Raw genomic sequence first — 18,539 nt, forward strand, 5'->3', positions numbered from 1 at the left:
CATAATATATCTGCGTACACAGCCTGAGCGGCAGAAAGGGCACATGCGAGTAAGGTGTCAAAAAAGCTGATGATTTTCCACGTTCGGTCGCCTCTGCGCAGGCGAACCGTACATTGGCAATCTCTTGGCCTCGAACCACCACCATCTGCCTTACTTTTTCTCTCTTCCCTTACGAGCTTTGACGACCTGAATGCCTCATCTCAACTTTTCGTCGCAGGCAGGCTTGGAAGCAGACCGCTCGTTCTTGAGCCACCCGGTCTATCTCTTCGCACGAGACGCGCAGTCGACCCTCACACCTAATGCGACCCAGAGAATTACGCTTATCGTAGCAGCATGCTATATTGTAGCCATAGCCATTTTATGGTGGGTTGGTACGCTCTGCGTCGCTCAGTAGGACTGATTAGACTGCGCGTAGGCACGTACCATACCTAACTATGATCTGTGAGTGGCTTGTCCTGGCTTCGCTGGGAGCACATCTGAACGGCAGGCAGTGTATCCTTTCAAGTGAGCCATTACTATCCATGGTCTACGAGACGTCATAGCTTATGCGCACATGACCAGATTGCTCACCGTCGGCTTCCACGAGGTAAGAACAAACTTCACATGACGACGTACGCGCGTAAACCTTGTACTGAGCCGCCGTCGAACACAGATGAGCCACGCTATCATGGGCAGTCAGTTGTGCACATTATGATCATCAGCAGATCTCTGAGCATTGCAGCGTAGTCCTCACATGCGCAACCATTCATTCTATCGAACTGGACCGTAAGCCTGCTGTGATTGTCGCATCCCGCGCAAGGTGCTGACCTTTTGAGCGTTGCAGCGGACGAAGGTGGTGCAACTCGGATGTCCGGCGGCATACCGTGGCTTACCTTGCCTGCGGGCTACCTTGGGTCAAGCTTCATCGGTGCTGCGCTCATCGCCTGCGGATTCGACACTAATGCGAGCAAGATCGCGTGCCTGGTGCTTGCGGGGTTCTTCCTGTTCACTCTGTGGTGGGCAAGGCGCGAGATACTGTGCGTCACATTTGACGCGCTACGAGCCGTCAATCCCATTGATACAAATGTAGAACTTGGCTTCTCATTCTGGGCATGACCGGCTTGATTGTCCTGTTTTGGTTTGTCGCGGGTGGCGTGGCCTTACGCTATTTCGTAAGTTTCTGAGGTTGAGGCCTGAGGTCCCGTCCTAGCGCTCATCGTACTGAAAGGTGCTATTTATTGGCGTCATGTCGTGCCTTTATGTACTCTGGGACGTCATAGGTATCGGCTATTCTTACATCGACCGCCAGGTATCTAACTTCTGCTTATAGATGACACCATTGCTCGTAAAGTGAACGGTTCGGACGCTTCGTCCTTCGCCAAGATATGCGGCTGCTGTCCGTCTCAAGGTTCGCCAACCGTGTACATCTAGTCTTTGGCCGTATTAACTACAACAATCACATCTAGTGTGGGGTGTCATCTGGCTCCTGATAGCTGCTGTCTTTTTCGCGGCAGGCATCCTCGTCGGCATCGCCGCTTTCAAGGTACGCTTCGCTCACCCCTTCCGCAGACTTCTGTTCATGATCTCGAAACTTCTTCAAGGAATCTGCCGCCCAACAGGCCTCGGATTCTAAGCATTTCCTCCCTGTACCCGGCGCTTCCAACGCCGCACTCAGCTTGTCGCCCGATTGCACCTACCCCGCCGGTGTCCTCGTCAGCCTGTTGCTGAGTGGGTGCTTGGCCCTTGTTATTTGATATACTGCCCTGAAGCTGGGCATATGACATGTGTTTTTGTTGAGCCTAGAGCAGACCTGATTGACGTCGGACTGACGGACTTCTTGCCCATGTATGGCTTTCGCGTGTAGTTGTATACAATGACCCTGTAATACCACCTAAATCCGCCTGTATATGTTCATTTCGTACCTCCTTGCATTTCGGCTATGCTGACGCAAGGTCTGTAGCGGATTCTCTGGTGGTGGGGGACATTCTCGCCCACGGGCAACACGTTGCGAACATGTAGTCCAATTTAAAATAAAATACAATAAAAAATCGACATTTGCGACTGGTCCATAGGCTGATCACACGCAATGAGAGCGATAGATCGACTGACCGCGGACCTTTAGACGCCAGAATCCGGCGGAGGCGCGGGCCACCGTATCACTGGTTTGGTAGCCCGCCATTCGTCGTGGCTCGTCGCCGGTATGTACACCTGCCGTTGTCCTTAGCACAGCTTTCCGATACCATGTCGTTTCCCAGGGTATGGTGGCAGCAGCATTCATGGTGTACAAATACACGGGATGAGGGGAGGTGACTTGCATGACGAGCCACAGCTGATTAACTTGATTTTGTACTACATAACAAGGATGCATACGAGTAGCGTAAGCAGCCGGCCAAAACTTCTGTGTGCCCCTCACGACAGGGGCGGCTTGAACAGATGTCAGCCATTGTGTGTGTCAGAGCCAGTCAAGAGGTTAGGAGGCTCACCAGGCTACTGCGCCAACGCCCGATACTCGACCTCGCAGGGAGCCCACGACACTAGTACCGACGCGACACCACGAAGCAAAGTACAGTAGAGCAGAAATATAATAGATTTAAGTCTACATAGGTACATACCAATGCGAGGCTATGGTAGTCGTCGTCGTCATCGTCATCTTATCCATGGCCCCATTCATCGCCACCTCTCTTCGAGACGTTCCGAGGCCACAGAGGCCACGCACAGCGCGGTGCCCGCAGCGAACCCAAAGACGCTCGTTGAGCTCGCGGACCCTTAAGCGCCGACGGTGTCCGGGACCCTTGCGTTCAGTCGATTCGGTATTCTGCACGCAATCCACACCTATCTAGAAGTCCACAAAGTAAACCAGTATATTTCGTCCATTCAAAAGGATAACATCCAACTAAAGCTACATCGTTGGTTCATATTCGTACACACACATTCTGAAAGTCGGTCTCGAGGCAGAACAGAGGCAGACACGACATAGAAGCACAATGGGGCGAATAGTAAGGCAAGGCAGGAAGGCCGCAGGACGTGGCAGCTACACGAAGTACATTCTGTGCGGGATGCTTGACTGCTTCAACGCCCTGCGCCAGGCCTCGATGTCGAAGGAGTCGTCATCGTTCGTTGAGGACTCATAGTCGGGCACACCTGCGTCCTGCGCAAACTGAAATGCGGCGCGAGTGCATGCGCGCTGAATACAGCAGTAAGTATTTAAACAATAGGCAAAGACGGAGAGAGCTTACATCTGCGTCTGGTGGACAAGCATAGGGTGAGTGCGTGCTGGGGATGCATAGTGAAGAGACTCACAGTACACAGGCGCAGGGATGGACACAGAGCGCGTAGCAGCGGCGTAGACGTGACACAGCTCGTACGAAATGCTCTGAAGCCTACACAATGCTATCAGTCACTGAAAATACCAAACGAAAGTGCGGTGCATTTACTGGTCCGCCGACCATTGGGCGTCATTCTGCAGAACGACGTAGTGACTAGGACGGGAGGCTGCGATTTATACATTAGCATGAGCGCAGAAATTAGTAAGGCGCGAGCGTACTCCCGATGAGGCCGCCGTGCGACTGGAGGTAGAAGTCAGGGAGAGATGAGTGCACAATGTCCTTGTCGACCACGAGGCCAGGCCGGCAGTTCCCGAGATGATCACCCTGGCTCCTGTACAAGAACGTCATAAGTGTACTGAGATAATAGATTTATTGTGGGGAGAAGTTCTTACGCGTCTTTCGGGAAGAACCGCACGTGGTGTCTGCCAAGGTCGTAAGCACAACTATGCTCCCTACCGCTGCACATGTCGAGCCGCTGACCTCTTGCCGACCACGATGAACACCAGTCGGAAGTTCGTGTTGAATGTGTTCGCCAACGCCTCTGCAAGGAACACGGATAAGCAGAGGACAACACAGCTACGGTAAGCCATACTTCTCAGTTCCCTGATCTCTCCTTCTTCAACTTGGGCATACTCCCCTTCCGAGACGCCGTCGCGATACAGGAGGATGGTCTTCGGCAGCGCACCCACCCTGCCAGCATAGAACTTGACAGCTTCCTGAAAACATGCACACTAGTGAGCGCGGGGTCCGCAACGCGTGTCGCGGGAAAGCCTTACCACCATCATAGGTGCGAGCGACTCAATGATCTCTTGGCGCGGCGCCAGGCAGTCGAGGAAGACTGCGTATTGGCTTTGCGTATGGTGCCACGACGACACAACGCTCGCGATAGATGGGCGATTGCGCACTCCAGGACCGGGGTGGCTGACGTCGCAGCCTGATGCGCGAGATGAGCAATGAATGCTCGCCGAAAGCTTGTCACGTACCAACGACCATGGTGTCCGGGAGTTGATTCTTCATCAGGCTAACTGGCACAAAGTTCACGCCGCGGGTCTTGGTGTTAATCCTGGTCGGATCTGATGAGCAAAAATTAGCGAGCCGAGAATTGTCGACGCACTTGAGAGCAACATTGTTGCAATACTGGTCCTGCCTTTTCTGGTTGTTGTATTTACCGTGGCGCTGAGGTCAAATAATGATTTATTGCGGTCTAGCGACAATAGAGGAGAGTACGCACCACACACTGTGTCGGAATGCCCCTTAGCACATCGCCCCACCACTTCGTAGCTTTGCGTAATTCGGGGGCGTGCTCAGGAAGGATCACCAACATGAAATCCGGCTTCTGCATTTCTTGAGAAGGTCGTCCGTTCTTGTCTACGCCTTGCAATTTCGGAAGGCGTGCTACCGCTTTCATACCGGCCCTATCCAAGCTCTGAGGAGGAATCAGTCAGAGGACGCATATAAAGCGGTGTGCGCACCCCCTGGACGTCCGCTTGGTTGCCTTGATCCAGTACAAAATCGGGATGGCCCGGCGGGGGACACGTGAATACTTCTCAAAGTTAATAAACGGTCACATATGGCCAATACAGATAAGACCACACACCCATTCCTGCGATTTTCTGAATATGAAAAAGGATACAGAAAGATAGTTGACCACGTACCTAGATTCTGCATGTTGGCAAATAATTTTGAAACAAACTGTGGTACTTCTTGTATCGCGTTCCGTCCATGGTCGAAGCTGACCACACCCCAAGCTTTTATAGTGGCCGGATTGATAAACTTCTTCCTCATAACATTCCACGCACCACCATTCGGCGTCTGCAACGGTTACGTATTAGATTTCGAGGCTAATTCACCACAGAAAACGACAGGCCTCAGTAAGGTTGTTCCCGTATGCCACTGGAACAGGCGGAAGCTCGCGTGCTTGGATCTCAAGAGGCGTCGGGTCCACAGTTACACCCGCGTCCAGCATATATGGTGACCTGCGGTATTCGAGCACCTGGCAATCTCCCGGTCAAGACCATGCCACGCATGTTGTAACGAAAATGGAGTACCGAGCCTTTGACCGCGGTCGTGATCTCTTCTAGCCGCAGCCCCGGTTTCCTCACCGATGCCTCCAAGAATTTCCTCGTCTGTTCAGGGTCCAGTTTCCTCTTGTATCGCTGCCCCGGCACTACGATGCACAGTTCAGCAGGGAAGACAGCATCGCCCCCGAACTGTACGCCAAATAGCTCAGGGTCCTTCAGCGCAAGATTGTACGCCTCAGCATAGTGATCCTGGGGGAAGGTGAGCATGCGTTGGCGTAGGACGATCGCATCGCTTACTTTGACCGTAATCATGGTACCCCCCTTTTCAAAAGTGAAGTATCCCGCTCGTGGGACAAGCTTCGTGATATACCGCTTTGCGTCTCTTCTCTTTCCTGGCATATCGATCCTAACTGCGACTTTGAAGAGGAATCGCCGCAGCCTCTCAAGCTCTCGAGAATCTTGGCATCTCATGTGAAGGTCGCGCGGCGTGCGGGTGTTGATGAACTGCATGGCCAGATCCTGCAGAGAAACAGCTGGATAGCTGCACAAGGCGATTGATAAGAAGTCATGTACCAATTAGCACGTTGTCGGCTCACAAGGCTGCGGTTGTCGTATCTACATTAACGATAAATTGGTTGAGAACGGGGCGCACGCTCCTGCGACGCTATTGATGAGCTCTCTTTTGCACACAATCATACCAAAAACGTACGAAGAACATACTGGAAAAAGCCAGAAAGTGCCACCAAGCCCCCAGGAAGGGGCCTCGAAAAAGAGTTGAGGTAAAATGATTTGGCATGAGGAGAAAACTTGTGGGTCCTGGGCATAGTCAGCGCATTTATATCTTCAAATATCGTAAGCTGCAGCTCACATATGCGGTGCCTGCGACACAAGGACCTGCAATAAGTTCACCGCGACTGCTTGAGGGCCTGTCCCCAGACTTGCACTTGCACCTTGAGCTGATGTCAAGACGCGGAAGAGACTGGAATAAACTATCAGCAGGCAGCTTCAAGCATCTGGCCTTGACTTACTTGATATCTATCACGCCGACTTGGCTAAGAGTGACTTGAAAGGCACGCTCTTCGATAACCACGCGGAACTGCGAAAGAAGCGTCATGAGGCATGTCTAATTCAGATAATCTGTCTACGAAGGCAAACTTAATCCGACCTGCGAAACTCCCTGGATCTGGACTGGAGAATACAAGTTCTTCACGCCATCGTAAGAGGCGCGTTTGACAAAATACTGCGCGTTCTGCACATGCATTGCATCAATGATGTCGGTATACCGTTGACCGGCCTTCAATTCTTTGTCCACGGTCGTTCCATCACGCTGTCTGACGTTGAGCTGCTTGATAGCTGTGAATCCGTCGTTTGAACGCGTCACCGGGCGCATGAAACAAGATACTCACTGACTAGGGCAAGAATTCGCGTCGTTGAAAGACTAGCACACATCGTTTGGGACTCACCGTCGTAATGGTAGTAATTGTGCTGAGGCAAGGACTGGAGTCTGAACGTATTACTCTTCACAGTCACTACTCTCCCTTGATTTCCATGTCTCATTGGGTCCATGGTGAATTGTACTTGGGGTTCTCCAAGCGCGGATGGAGGCGGGAACCAACTCGCATCGATTTCGATGGCCTCCTCGTAATTGGCGTGTGCGTGGGAATGTCTTGGTCCCCGTCCATTGAGCTCTCCTTCGGGCTCACTTTCACTCAGAACAAGGATACAGACAAGGTCTGGCGGAGGGGGGAACGAACAGAATGTCAAAAACTCAGAATCCGAGCTCCGAGACCCATCTCTTGCTGAATGCGTGGCCAATAAGCGTCAGATCCAAACAACGCGTAAACGCTCTCCGCGCGAGGAACACGCCACTGATACCATCCGTCAGTAGCTCGTAGTGCTTGTGGATATCACAAGTACAATAAATGTAAGCGACATGGTAGTATGAAGTCATATCAGAGACCAGAGAGGCATGTAAATATGGCTCACGCGACGTGATAGAGGTTATAGGATTTACGCGAAGACACCTCTAGCTTTCAACAGCTCAACAGCTTCCCGAACATCCTCACCCAATTGATAGCTGTTGATATAGTCGAGCTGCTGGCCCGCTACTACGCTATCTGCCGTGAGCCCACCTAGACCCATTCCATCCTGCACTTTTCCAGCCTCCAGGGTCTGGTCCCAAATCTTTTGAGAGCGGGGTCTTCGGAGTTCGTCGTAGATTTCCAGCACTTCCTGTAAACAAAAAGTGAATACGCAGAGCAATTAGAATCAGTGCCTCAGATAGAGACCTCCGCGTTTTGTGCACTTGTCTGAGGATGGCTGAGCAACTGTGCTAAGAGCCACCCATCCTCGGCACCTTGCCCAGCTCCAGCATACAAGTGAGGCAGCATACCATGTGCCTAGCACGCTGGATCAGTTATCACTGATGCATACACACGCTAAAGTTGCCTACCGCATCCCCGAGCAGCGCCACCTTGCCTCGCACGTATGTCTTCAGGTGTGGGTACACAACGCTAATATACCACTTGTTCGGCTTGTCGATGCACCCAAGCACAGCACGGATACTGCCGCCGAAGTCGGTATATTGATCCATCAGCTCTTGGTTAGAGACGACTTCCACTGAGGGCTGCTCTGGGCTCCGAGCGATGCTAGTATGCCCGATTGGCACGTCGTACCGCGCCACAAAGGCGGCAATGTTAATCTTAGACGACGCCAGTGTCAGTAGACGTCGGCCGCCTGAGCATCGTAGCAGAGAAGTAGACTCACTACCGCGCCCTTAGAGATGGGATATATGACTATATGCTGAGTACTTGTTAGTTGCGTCATTCACTAGAGGCTCTGACCCCTTCTTACCTTGCCAGCCCCGAGACACACGGATGGACGGTCCCAGTAGCTTGTGTCCACGCCCCGTGCGGCAGCCTGCTCTTGTGTGACAAGCCCGCGATAACAGACCGTGTTGCTGAATGACAGCGTCTCCCTCACATCTTGGCTGGTAACTACACTACGGAGAGACGACTTCACGCCGTCCGCGATCAGCACGACGTCTGCCTTGGCGGTAGTCCCGTCCTCGAACGTAATCACGGACTGATCGGTCTTGCCCTCCGTTGTCGTAACCGCAATCGCGCGCTTGTTAAAGTGAATGTATGCTGGGTCGATATGCTTGGCAAGTGTTTCGAGAAACGCTCCTCTATCGATGTGTCAACGAGGCAAGGCTCTAGCGTAAAAGTAGGGTGCATGCCTATGAATAGCCGCACCATACTCTTCAGGTGGCGTCGGCCTCTGTCCCCGTTAATTGAGCCGTCATCCGCGTACACACGGATGAAAACACCCACGGTGTATAGCTCTTCATGCCCATCGGCACCTAAGACCAAGCTAAAGCCGCGGAGATTGGGACGTCCGGGCTCCGCCGTGTTCGCGAGGATGTCGTCATAAGATCCAAGCTCGCGCATGATAGCAAGTGCATTGCACCCTGAAGGGCCAGCATAGTCAGCTAAGGTGAAGGGGTTCTGATCCAAGTAAGGTACCTAATCCGATTCCAGCACCGATCTCGCCGAGCTTGGCCTGCAACACGTACGTAAACATTAATTAGGGAAAGGAGACAACAAGAACGATGCGCACGCACCCTAGCCTCATAGATATGTGCGTTAATGCCCTTCTGAGCCAGAGCGGCCGCACAGGTAAGCCCACAGACACCGCCGCCAATGATAGCGATCTGCATGCCTGACTGCACACTCATGCTGCTGGTCAGAGATGATCGATGAGCGCTGAGCTCAAGCTCTGTGACCGGTCTACCCACCATATATATATCTTACGTGGCGCCAGGAGAAGCGCGTTTCAGGAGGCTGCTCGTCCACTGGATCGCACTCGGCAAGCCTCGGCTATTGAGCACACCTCGGTAATATGTGCGACTCATAAGATACAAGCAGAGGCAGGAATGTCAAGAGTCGAAGCGTAACACCTCACCGCGGGCTGGACCCGTTGCGCGTATGGAACGAGCTCCATCAATCGTTAGCAGCTGGCTTCAGCAGCGCAATACATCCAAGTTGTGTATGAGCTAAAGGAGCGTCGTACGGCGTCTCACCAGAATATCATGGACTTAACCCACATGCCCTCTGAAGAAGAAGAAAAAAGAACTCATGGGCCCATGATCCGCACAGTTTCATCGGGATGCCAATGATACATTGAACATTCTCCAAGATGTCCGAATCCTTGATGGAATCAGACTACAGCAGTACAAACTCTGGGGGCTGAAAGAGTTTTGAGCGTGGTAGTATAGCAGCAAGAAGACGAAGACGCTCACCTGGCTACGCGTCTCGAATGCAAGCCAGTCCCCAGTCCCTGTTGGCAGCAATCCCATAGAATGGCATTTCCAGAGCCCGAGTGCCAAAGTGAGCAGATTGCATAGGAGATAGACGACCTTCTGCAGAACCAGTGTCGTTAGGGCTCCCGGATTGGGGGCGGCCTTCTTCCCGGTGGGCACAGGCGCAAACGGTGCGAAGGCTGTGGGCCTGTCAGCACTGAACATACGCACAGAAGCATAGTGCGCACCGCTGTTAACCCCTGCAAGGTTCTTAAACGGGCTCAAGAGCAACATGAAGACGATGCCCATGCTGAAAATCTGAACACCACCTCCCGACATGTAAAGCATGAATGCTTGCATGGGCAGTGACTTTGCTGGGGAGATGGCGAAATCCCATGCTCGTTTGTCCTTCAACGTCTCATAGTTCGCCGAGACAGCCGTCGAGGCCTTGCTCGGGGCACTGGCTTTGGCCTGTAGCTTATAAGCGGCTGACGGAGTGGTAGAAGCACCATGACGCACTGGTGTGTTGCTGAATCCCGGAGGCGGTGGGAGGTGTCGCCATCTGTGCGCGCTTTGTATACTCTCCTGCATAGTAAATGACCTCGCAACTCACTTTGAAGAGTCCACAGACGGTCCGGACATGATGGTGTTCCGGCGCAGGATGTGGTGGGCGGTCGAAGTTGCTGCAGCTGATGAAGTTCATGCGCTCGCCAACGAAGACGCCCTTCCCGTTCCTCCTACCACCACCAACGACAATGCTACTGCAGTATTCACCTCCTCAGCTTATACCCGGAATGCAATCCGGAAGCTATGCCTATTCTTGGCTGTGTCTTCTGGTCGCACTTGGCGGAGCTCACAACGGGAAACGGCCGAGGTGGGCAAGCTAGTGCCTCCGTGCACTTGCCGTGCACCACCTCCGCTTTCACTTGGACCACGATGTCTTTCACGCTGCTCACCCTGCCGCAGGTCGCTCTCCGGACATCCTCAACGTCACAGTCCGGCCAACTCGCCGTAGAGTGTCTCTCCAATAGCGATGGCCCAGACACCAGACTAGCTCTCGTGTTCCACCTCGGATCGCATTCTCTCAGGCTCGGTCCTGGAACCCCTGTGAAACTCTTCATCGCTCATAACGGGCAGCGGACATATGCCTTTGATCCAGGGAACGCAGTGCAGAGCGGTCAGGAGAAAGGCGACTCGACGGTTCACCTTGTCATCCCGCCACCTACAGAAGACGCCCCGCACCTTGCGCACGACATAGAGGCCTTGGACCATCTCCTCATGCAGTATACAGACCTGTCCTGGGCTCATGAGTCCTCAACACTTGCCCCACCGTCTCTCCCTGCGCGCCCTCGCACTCCCTCTGCTCAACCGGCGCACCATGAGCACCAGTCGAATGTCAAGGATAATGTGGAACATGCGAAGCCAGTTGCAGACCCCGACCTCCGTGGCCGCCTGGTGCTTATGGACGAGTCCAATGGAGACATCGTTGGCGAGTTCCCAAATCAGCTGGACATCCGCGAAGACTCGACTGTGCCGAACAACGCAGCGGCGTCGGACCCTGTCGTGCTCGAGATGCAGCCAGCTATGTACGATGCATGCACAGGCGCGGGGCCGGTCGGTGCTATTAGTGACGACCTCCTCGAAGCGCGAGAGGTCATTGCAAGCGCGGTTCCGCCTGAGGAGCAGGACTGGCTCATGAAAGGTGCTACACTGATCAGGTTAGTCTCCCTCTCGGGCTTGCATACTACCATCGCTGACGTGCATGTACTGAAGCCAAGCAATCTCTGGTTCTACGTCACTGCTGGTCACGGGCATAACATCCGCCTCAAGTTTCTACATCGCGCACTCAAAGCCGGGATCCCCGAAGATTCCTCCAGGCGACGCATCTCCGAACCCAGGGCTGACGCCGTCCGCTTCGTCAAATGCGTTAGCCAAGGCGCATGCGTTCAGCGGTTCAGCTCGTGCGGTGACACAGCGCACGTCTGACATGATTGGGGACATGATCACTCGCGCGATGGGCGGGAAAAGCAAGAGCACATCACCGACCCCGTCAAACAGCGCACCTGCAAGCGCGAGCAGCACCCCGCCGTATGCTTCGCCCGAACTTCAGGGGCCACCCCCGCCATATGCAGTGTACACGCCTAAGCGCAGGCTACAGGTTACGCGCGGGCAGTCTGAGAAGACCGTTTCCGAAAGCGAGGAGGCCGAAGAGGTCGAGCCTGAGACATCGAAGGGTCCGCCCGGCATCAAGGACAAGCTTTTTATGTCAGCGAACCTGATCATCACGACAGTGGACGACTCGGCGCGGCGGGTGTTTGAGGTCGGCACAGACAGTCTTGGCGCTGTTGTGGGACACAAGTAAGTTTCACCACGCATCATATTACATCCCGTAGTGACCGTGCGCCTATAGGTATGGTCCGGAAGCACAGCGGTCGACACACCTCGCCTCACACACAGCACGCAACATCGTACTCGTGTATGTTGACATGCGTGGTTTCGCAAGGCGGGCGCTGTTGAAGAGGGCCGGTAAGGAATTTGTTAAGGCTCGGGTCGGTGGAAATAAGAATCCGCCGGCTGTAGCTGATACTGTTACGCAAGCATGAATCCTTTGAGGTACGCCTATTGTTTGCATGAGTATACTCTTAACACCTGGATAGTGACGTTAGAAGTGTAGGAATGTTGTTAATCGGGTTGCTCTGGACCATATTGGGCTACTCTTTCGTGGGCAATATAGTTCAAAGGTCGTGGACTTCGTTGCATCAATGTCACTTCTTGATAACAGGGAGTGGAATATGTCCTGCCATTGCTTTTGATTGGCCGATGCTTACATTGCCTGCCGCTGCGATCTTCCTCAGTTACCCACGGCGAAGACGGCGAAGACATTCTTACGAACTGTATTCAATACCACTATGGCGGCCAACCGCATGGAGATAACGTGTGTACGGCCATCTGAGCGATCTGATAAGTGGCGCATGGGCGGGACACTCATGAAGCCGCGATACGCCGTCGATGTGCTGGTAACTAGCAGCAAGCTTCTCGCCAGCGCTGCGTGCCAATACCACCTATCTCGACTGCTAGCTGCGCAAGGCCACGATTCGACGGCTTGTATCTACTGAGATCTGAGTTACCCGCAATCTGTAGTCGTTTCTCACGCATGTCAATGCTTACTGCAACCGCACATCTCGCCGTGGCCCCATTCGGTACTACGTTAAAAATGCTTCTAGTAGTACGTATGGAGCAGCCCCCACCCCTGTCACTGACCCCTTGTCGTGTACTAGGACCATTAGCGTAGTGCCCGGTGCTGCAACTGTTTTCCGCTTGCAGGTGACCGCTAGCTACATGAAACCCTGCTTTCTTGGGACCTTGCTCGGCACCGCCCGCCTCAAGCTCCATGAATACGGCCTCGCGTTCTCTGCAGTCTCAACTGTAAGCGATAATGTTGTCAGTGCGGTTTGAGAGCTCACGAAGTTCCCCAGCTTCGTTCAGAATTCCTTCACTCTCATATCTTGCGGTAAGGGTGCATCATTCGCGAGGGAGGCCACCCTAATAGCCATCCTTTTACCTCCAGTGATTCTATTGTACGACCATGTCATCACACTCGACAGCGAATATCGGCGCATATGGCAACGACCCAGAAGGAAGGCCTCTGTTATGTTTCTTATCAGCCGCTATGTTGCGTTACTCACAGTATGTGGGTTACATGAAACATGGCTTACACTAAACGAGACAACTTGCATAGGTTCCAGCTACCATCTTCTCCAGCTTTCCAACCGCCTCGGCCGAGGAAGTGAGTACATGACGTGCTAGACGTATGACCTTTTTGCTCAGCCTACAGCCAGGCGTGGGTCAACTCTTCTCTGGTATCCGACTGAACGAAGCTAAGGCACGGTTAATGCAGCTGTCAAGCGTTCACTCTTTACCGCCAAATAGTAATAGGCGTCCTACAGATCATCGTCACTGGCAAGTTTTGTTTATATCTGAAGCATGCACCTTTCGCCTGATAGACAGCTATCAGTGAACCAATTTCTGCGCGTATATGCGCTCTATGGACGAAACCGCTGCGTTGCAGCAGTTGTGCTCATCGCTGCCGCAGTCTTCGTCTCACTTGGTATTGTACGTGCCACCATTTTCGCTATCATCCTGTTTATGCCGACTTATTCTGCTACAGTGGTCCATAATGGGCCAGAAGTCCGGCACTGTAGCCTCGGGGTGCCATGCCGCCCTAGATGATAATACGTGAGTGGGGATTGAATGCACGGTCTCTTTACATCTAACATTTCGATATCTCAGTGCGAAGCGTAAGTTTGAGCTAGACTCGGATGACCACGCGGGCTGAACCTCTGACAAAAGGTCTTGCCGCTGCATGGGAAGCGCTGTTTGCCTACGACCTCTTGATAGTTCTGTTGACTCTGGTTAAAGCATTCAAGGAGCGCTCTCAGCTTGCGGCTGCAGGACGAAGTAGCCTGGTGGGAATTATATACCGCGACGGTACGTGCTTAGTCTCCATTCAACGTGCAGATCACACCTATCGCAATCTTACACAGGAGTGTTGTATTTTGCGTAAGTCTCGTTGTGCAAACACTGGCGACACCATCGTATCTCATATTATCTCGCAGCGTCATGGCATGTGCCCAGTGTGCTAACGTACTAACTTTCTATGTGAGCTTTTCGTTCTCCGCAAGTATAGTACGATGTTGCTGACAACCGCTGAAGACGTTGTCGGTATGTGTTCACCTCCAGTCCATCGTGTTCAACAGCAAGCTCAGTATTTGCACTCCCGAGATAGCCCGTTCTGAAAGGCATTCTATCCACGCTTGCCAGCAGGTGTGTACCATCTTGCGCTGACGTCGCAAGTGTAGAAGTCTAATTAATCAACAATAGCATCTCTGTAACCATGATGTCAAGATGTATCCTCAATCTTCATGATCGCGATGCACAGCTGCACGGGATCACTGAGTGGGGCCTTGATGGCACTGTAGTCGCTGGAGGGGAACTGTCATTTGCCGGGGCAAACTCGGCAACTGCGGCGGATGAAGAAGGGACAGAACTTACGCTATTGAGTAGGCCCGAAGGATTGACAGGAGAATCTGAATTCTGTTCCAATGAGGCGCATGGCACTGTTGTCTAGTAGTAAATATACGAATCTAGTGGCAACAAAGACCTTAGTTCGGAGCATACGAGAATTAGCAGGAGCGAACAAGAACAGTAGCTGTGGCTAAACCCGGTACACCCAGCACTGACGAAGAGCAGCCTCATAACGTGGGATGAAAGACGAGGATGCGAACGAAGGCTCCCTTGCCATGACAAAGATGCCAGCCAAGACTGGCACGACGATAACGGCGGCATTCAGTAAGTGAGACTTAGAAGTGCTCCTCCACCCGCCAAGCTTTTCCCTGAAGTACGTGTTCCAGATAATCTGCATGCCCTCGGTGGCATGCCAAGCGACGGCGGCAACGAGCCCGGTGTACAGAAGCCAGCTCCGCCATGGCCAGGCTTGCAGCCCGTATTTGACGTACTCGAAGTCGAGTTCTGAGGGGCCGAAGGAATAGATCGGCGGTGACGGGTCTGCGGGGTACTCGCGGTGGGCGAGGTAGTGGATCGGGAGGAGGAAAAACATGCTGGAATAGCCCGCGAGCGCGAAGAGGCTGCTCAACTTGCGAGCGGTCCGCGGTGCGAGCAAGCGTTTGGCGAGGCCGGACGTCGAGTGAATCATCAAGGGAGTATATAGAAGATACGTCTCCCCGAACGAGGTCTGGTAGTATTCTCGTCCTAATATCTGAATGCATGTTATTGGCCGTAGGAATTCGGACGGGTTAGAGGTGCTTACCATGACTTGCGAGGATAGAGAAGAGCCTCCGAGACTCGCCAGGGCAGAGGCAGAGAGATGGATGAGCAAAAATGTAGATATAAACGGCGCAGAGCCGTGCACAAGTTTCGTCAGAACATCTGTCAAAGTTCCGCGAGGGCTGGCATTAGCGGAAGTTGGACTTGCGGATGGCAGCTTGTCGGACATCTGTGAGCTTCTGTATAGCTGTGGCTCAACCCGGTGGTCTAGTGCAAGATGCTCTCGACGAGTTGTAGCGCGTACATTTGCAGCCGCATTCATGCCCTGATGCGCCGAAAGGTTCCGGCTCATCGGCAATAGGCGCCTATACCTCCCTCTATATTTGAAGTCAAGTTTCTCAGGTGTGCTCGTCCGCTCAAAGCTCGCTGAACCATTATCTTCGTTTATGATTGAATACCCGACCTGGAAAAGTTCCAGTTTTCATGCTCAGCGAGAGCTTGCTGAACAATACTGATGATCGCACAGCCCCGGCAGCAGCGCATGGTGGCTCCTAGAAAGCGACTAAAGCTTCCCATTGACCACTGCTATGCTCGACAACCTTGATAGCGCTACGGAGGGCATAGTCTTTCTTGAAGAGCCTCTACCTCTGCTTTTGATACCTTCTATATTGTACGTGTCGACATATCACGCTGTTATCGGTCATATGCTGACGGTATCCCGTGTAAAGCGCCTTAATCCTCGTCTACAAGCTGATCCCTTGGAAAAGCCTCTCTAGCAAGGAGAAAAGACAAGACCTCATGTTTCCGAAGGGCGGCATCAGCCACACTTGTTGCATCCTGTAAGTGAAATGCCAGGCCAATACATGCTTACCTACGCATGTGACGGCCAGTTTCGGCGTGCAGCTCGTCCATGTTATGAGCCTCGTCCATCTATACTGGTTTGCTAGCCGCATCTCTCTGGCGCTTGAGGACACGGTCCTTAATGCTTTCCGTGGACTTTCACTTTAGTGGGTTGTTTAGTAATTCGTCGCCGAGAATTTGCTTAAAGTTCCGTACACAGCGCCTTGCTGATATGTCATTCTTAAGCACTGTAACAACTGCCATACACCTAGCAATCACACTTAGACATCTTCCTCTGCACGGTATAGGATTTCAGTTCTGATCAGACCGCATACATCTTACTGCTGCACTCCAGGCGTTCTCTGGTCTCATTGCATCGCACGGCATCGCTCGCATGCTGCATACGAGTACGCGCCGCTCGCGACGTATGTTTTACGCTCATTAACACTGGAATTAGTATTTATGGGGCGGAACAGGAAGTTGTGGGTGGCAAACGTGAGCCATGGGTGCTTCTGTTTCATCGGGCTCCGCTAACCTTGACTCGGGTAGTTTCAGTACACGGCTTCAAGTTTGGTTATTGTATACGGTGAGTTATTGGTCTCCCAGGGTTCAAATTCGATCCTTATAGTCACCAGCATATTCAATGGGTAATAACTTACGTTCGGATCAAGCTCCGCAACTTTTGGTCTAATCAAAGCTCTATTCGATTTTTACAGGAGCCGCGTATGTCAGCTGATACCATCCTTTGTTAGCACGGCTGACGAGCAAATTCAGCATGACGGGAGTCATCTTTCCCGGCATCACGGTCAAGAACTACCTTGTCGTGAGATTATTTCATCCTCCATGAATCGCAAACTGAGCCGATCGATACACAAACAGCTAGTGACTACTGGCGAGATGCTGGCACTCTGCTGCAATGCCTTCCCTCTCGCACTGCTCGCACTAATCGAGAGTCCTACCCATGAGGAAAAACCGTAAGTAATTTTACTGCTTCGTTTGCTGGTGATGAGTCTCATTCTATGCGCATCTCCGATAGTTTGTTTGACTAGATGTGTCGCGTAACAACCTGGGCCACGGGCACGGTTGTGATCGTTCTGTAAATGTTTTAGCTCGTGATTATATATGTTATTGACCTCAGTATAGCAATGGCCCGATTATCGCTCAAAATTTGGGCGTGGTAAGTCCTCGCAGTGCATACACATGTCATCCACAAGCTCATGTCATCCGGTGTAGTGGGAGAAGGACTCAAGGCTGTACTGGAATGTACACTGTTGGCGGCTCTATAGCATGGCAGCTTCTGATATTTGAGCTCTTTAGGGATAGTGCGTCTCAATTTCTCGCATGAGTGCTCTCACCGACTCGTCACCTGCAAGTGCGTCCTCTTCTGCTCCTCTGCCTGTGAGTGTGCGCCTCGCGTGCTGAGTACTCAATGCGGCTGAGATACATTTATTGAACAATTTTGACAGGTATCGCGCCATGCGCGAGCCTGCCACTCATCTGCCTCGGGAGTAAAGCTTGCTCGAGGGCCACAAGCCTGTTGGAGAGGAAGCACGAACGATCCAGGACGACACCTAGTCTGACGTGTTATCATTTAGGATTTTTTTCTAACGTCGGGGAATGTACATTTCGTGGCAGCGCCAGCTATTGTTGCATCTCTGAGCACAAGTTTGACAAGCCCATTATGGCTGTCATTCCCCTCGACTATGACACACCCTTCTCAGTATTACTAACGTTGTTGATGCACACACAATACACACACAACATCTAGGGGTGGAACTCTCCGTAAGTCCCCGGGCCAGTTGTTAAGGTACTTGCTTCTTGTGTGTTATCACAAGAGCCCACGCGGGCTCTCGAGCGCACGGGCCTTCGTATGTGGGCCATTTCTTTGATGAGAAGTTGCGTCAGCCGATCTCAGTCAGGGTTATACATAACACCCGCGCGCATTGAGGTAGGTGAGTGCGGAACATTGTGGAGGTACCATTGATAGAGTTCGTTATGCACTGACTCACATGGTCACTATTCAGAATCATATCTGCGCCTATAAGTAGGTGCGGCTCGCGGGATTGCCATGATGTCTAACCCACCATTCATCCTACCCATGTCCAACCGTACTGTACCAGCGAACCAGGCCCCAGGGGCACTCTTGTTCAAAGGCCGACCGCCTTTGCTCGTGATACCAGCAGTCATGTAAGCACGCTCAAGATGCGAGCTAAGAGGTTATTGCTGACTCTGTGCGTAGCATCCTAGCTCTTTCTATCGTGTACGCCCCAGGCCTGAGGAGTCATCGTG

General features: G+C 52.6%; 7 protein-coding genes across 7 annotated transcripts; 3 read left to right on the forward strand and 4 right to left on the reverse strand.

Moving 5' to 3' along the window:
- The first annotated feature begins 100 nt into the window (after nucleotides 1-100).
- Nucleotides 101-2,038, forward strand: PHACADRAFT_209552 (uncharacterized protein). Its single transcript, XM_007396293.1, has 12 exons — nucleotides 101-363; nucleotides 416-441; nucleotides 492-504; nucleotides 562-586; nucleotides 653-674; nucleotides 727-765; nucleotides 824-1,016; nucleotides 1,070-1,151; nucleotides 1,208-1,259; nucleotides 1,310-1,387; nucleotides 1,446-1,522; nucleotides 1,581-2,038. The coding sequence occupies exons 1-12, from the start codon at nucleotides 191-193 to the stop codon at nucleotides 1,731-1,733; spliced, it is 933 nt and encodes a 310-aa protein (XP_007396355.1). The 5' UTR covers nucleotides 101-190; the 3' UTR covers nucleotides 1,734-2,038.
- An 824-nt stretch (nucleotides 2,039-2,862) lies between these two features.
- PHACADRAFT_257103 (uncharacterized protein) lies at nucleotides 2,863-6,647 on the reverse strand. Its single transcript, XM_007396294.1, has 22 exons — nucleotides 6,355-6,647; nucleotides 6,195-6,305; nucleotides 6,047-6,142; nucleotides 5,923-5,982; nucleotides 5,624-5,867; nucleotides 5,354-5,575; nucleotides 5,173-5,298; nucleotides 4,961-5,117; nucleotides 4,913-4,917; nucleotides 4,778-4,849; nucleotides 4,537-4,731; nucleotides 4,420-4,481; nucleotides 4,289-4,368; nucleotides 4,082-4,239; nucleotides 3,898-4,021; nucleotides 3,786-3,846; nucleotides 3,698-3,727; nucleotides 3,524-3,636; nucleotides 3,414-3,471; nucleotides 3,280-3,359; nucleotides 3,216-3,223; nucleotides 2,863-3,163 (listed from the first exon to the last, which is right to left on the reverse strand). The coding sequence occupies exons 1-22, from the start codon at nucleotides 6,438-6,440 to the stop codon at nucleotides 3,011-3,013; spliced, it is 2,301 nt and encodes a 766-aa protein (XP_007396356.1). The 5' UTR covers nucleotides 6,441-6,647; the 3' UTR covers nucleotides 2,863-3,010.
- Nucleotides 6,648-7,216: 569 nt separating this feature from the next.
- PHACADRAFT_257104 (uncharacterized protein) lies at nucleotides 7,217-9,083 on the reverse strand. Its single transcript, XM_007396295.1, has 9 exons — nucleotides 8,949-9,083; nucleotides 8,851-8,887; nucleotides 8,659-8,795; nucleotides 8,565-8,605; nucleotides 8,180-8,513; nucleotides 8,093-8,128; nucleotides 7,779-8,027; nucleotides 7,615-7,725; nucleotides 7,217-7,558 (listed from the first exon to the last, which is right to left on the reverse strand). The coding sequence occupies exons 1-9, from the start codon at nucleotides 9,060-9,062 to the stop codon at nucleotides 7,337-7,339; spliced, it is 1,281 nt and encodes a 426-aa protein (XP_007396357.1). The 5' UTR covers nucleotides 9,063-9,083; the 3' UTR covers nucleotides 7,217-7,336.
- A 466-nt stretch (nucleotides 9,084-9,549) lies between these two features.
- Nucleotides 9,550-10,217, reverse strand: PHACADRAFT_162099 (uncharacterized protein; the record flags this gene model as incomplete). The annotated part of the gene is made up of 4 exons (XM_007396296.1): nucleotides 9,550-9,573; nucleotides 9,627-9,826; nucleotides 9,875-10,090; nucleotides 10,136-10,217. 4 exons carry the CDS (start codon nucleotides 10,215-10,217, stop codon nucleotides 9,550-9,552), a joined length of 522 nt encoding a protein of 173 aa, XP_007396358.1.
- On the forward strand, nucleotides 10,214-12,590 carry PHACADRAFT_122209 (uncharacterized protein). The gene is made up of 3 exons (XM_007396297.1): nucleotides 10,214-11,344; nucleotides 11,400-11,984; nucleotides 12,037-12,590. The coding sequence occupies exons 1-3, from the start codon at nucleotides 10,437-10,439 to the stop codon at nucleotides 12,227-12,229; spliced, it is 1,686 nt and encodes a 561-aa protein (XP_007396359.1). The 5' UTR covers nucleotides 10,214-10,436; the 3' UTR covers nucleotides 12,230-12,590.
- A 1,367-nt stretch (nucleotides 12,591-13,957) lies between these two features.
- Nucleotides 13,958-15,720, reverse strand: PHACADRAFT_257106 (uncharacterized protein). Its single transcript, XM_007396298.1, has one exon. It carries the CDS (start codon nucleotides 15,637-15,639, stop codon nucleotides 14,842-14,844), a length of 798 nt encoding a protein of 265 aa, XP_007396360.1. The 5' UTR covers nucleotides 15,640-15,720; the 3' UTR covers nucleotides 13,958-14,841.
- Nucleotides 15,721-17,024: 1,304 nt separating this feature from the next.
- Nucleotides 17,025-17,883, forward strand: PHACADRAFT_257108 (uncharacterized protein). Its single transcript, XM_007396299.1, is given in 7 exon segments — nucleotides 17,025-17,224; nucleotides 17,287-17,346; nucleotides 17,394-17,427; nucleotides 17,484-17,514; nucleotides 17,532-17,535; nucleotides 17,624-17,648; nucleotides 17,717-17,883. The coding sequence occupies 6 exon segments, from the start codon at nucleotides 17,300-17,302 to the stop codon at nucleotides 17,828-17,830; spliced, it is 255 nt and encodes an 84-aa protein (XP_007396361.1). The 5' UTR covers nucleotides 17,025-17,224; nucleotides 17,287-17,299; the 3' UTR covers nucleotides 17,831-17,883.
- Nucleotides 17,884-18,539: the final 656 nt, after the last annotated feature.

This window comes from Phanerochaete carnosa (genome assembly GCF_000300595.1).
Source record: "Phanerochaete carnosa HHB-10118-sp unplaced genomic scaffold PHACAscaffold_5, whole genome shotgun sequence".
Taxonomy (NCBI): Eukaryota; Fungi; Basidiomycota; class Agaricomycetes; order Polyporales; family Phanerochaetaceae; genus Phanerochaete; species Phanerochaete carnosa.

Coding starts and splice junctions, on each gene's coding strand:
- PHACADRAFT_209552 (XM_007396293.1), top strand. CDS start 191: ATGCCTCATCTCAACTTTTCGTCGCAGGCAGGCTTGGAAGCAGACCGC. Junction 675..726: donor GAGCCACGCTATCATGGGCA/GTCAGTTGTGCA, acceptor ATTGCAGCGTAG/TCCTCACATGCGCAACCATT. Junction 766..823: donor TCATTCTATCGAACTGGACC/GTAAGCCTGCTG, acceptor TGAGCGTTGCAG/CGGACGAAGGTGGTGCAACT.
- PHACADRAFT_257103 (XM_007396294.1), bottom strand. CDS start 6,440: ATGACGCTTCTTTCGCAGTTCCGCGTGGTTATCGAAGAGCGTGCCTTT. Junction 5,983..6,046: donor GCACTTTCTGGCTTTTTCCA/GTATGTTCTTCG, acceptor ATAGCGTCGCAG/GAGCGTGCGCCCCGTTCTCA. Junction 3,847..3,897: donor AGAGATCAGGGAACTGAGAA/GTATGGCTTACC, acceptor TGTTCCTTGCAG/AGGCGTTGGCGAACACATTC.
- PHACADRAFT_257104 (XM_007396295.1), bottom strand. CDS start 9,062: ATGAGTGTGCAGTCAGGCATGCAGATCGCTATCATTGGCGGCGGTGTC. Junction 8,888..8,948: donor CACATATCTATGAGGCTAGG/GTGCGTGCGCAT, acceptor TACGTGTTGCAG/GCCAAGCTCGGCGAGATCGG. Junction 8,796..8,850: donor CGGTGCTGGAATCGGATTAG/GTACCTTACTTG, acceptor CTGGCCCTTCAG/GGTGCAATGCACTTGCTATC.
- PHACADRAFT_122209 (XM_007396297.1), top strand. CDS start 10,437: ATGCCTATTCTTGGCTGTGTCTTCTGGTCGCACTTGGCGGAGCTCACA. Junction 11,345..11,399: donor AAAGGTGCTACACTGATCAG/GTTAGTCTCCCT, acceptor CATGTACTGAAG/CCAAGCAATCTCTGGTTCTA. Junction 11,985..12,036: donor GGCGCTGTTGTGGGACACAA/GTAAGTTTCACC, acceptor GTGCGCCTATAG/GTATGGTCCGGAAGCACAGC.
- PHACADRAFT_257106 (XM_007396298.1), bottom strand. CDS start 15,639: ATGTCCGACAAGCTGCCATCCGCAAGTCCAACTTCCGCTAATGCCAGC.
- PHACADRAFT_257108 (XM_007396299.1), top strand. CDS start 17,300: ATGTGTCGCGTAACAACCTGGGCCACGGGCACGGTTGTGATCGTTCT. Junction 17,347..17,393: donor GGCACGGTTGTGATCGTTCT/GTAAATGTTTTA, acceptor ACCTCAGTATAG/CAATGGCCCGATTATCGCTC. Junction 17,649..17,716: donor CCTCTTCTGCTCCTCTGCCT/GTGAGTGTGCGC, acceptor CAATTTTGACAG/GTATCGCGCCATGCGCGAGC.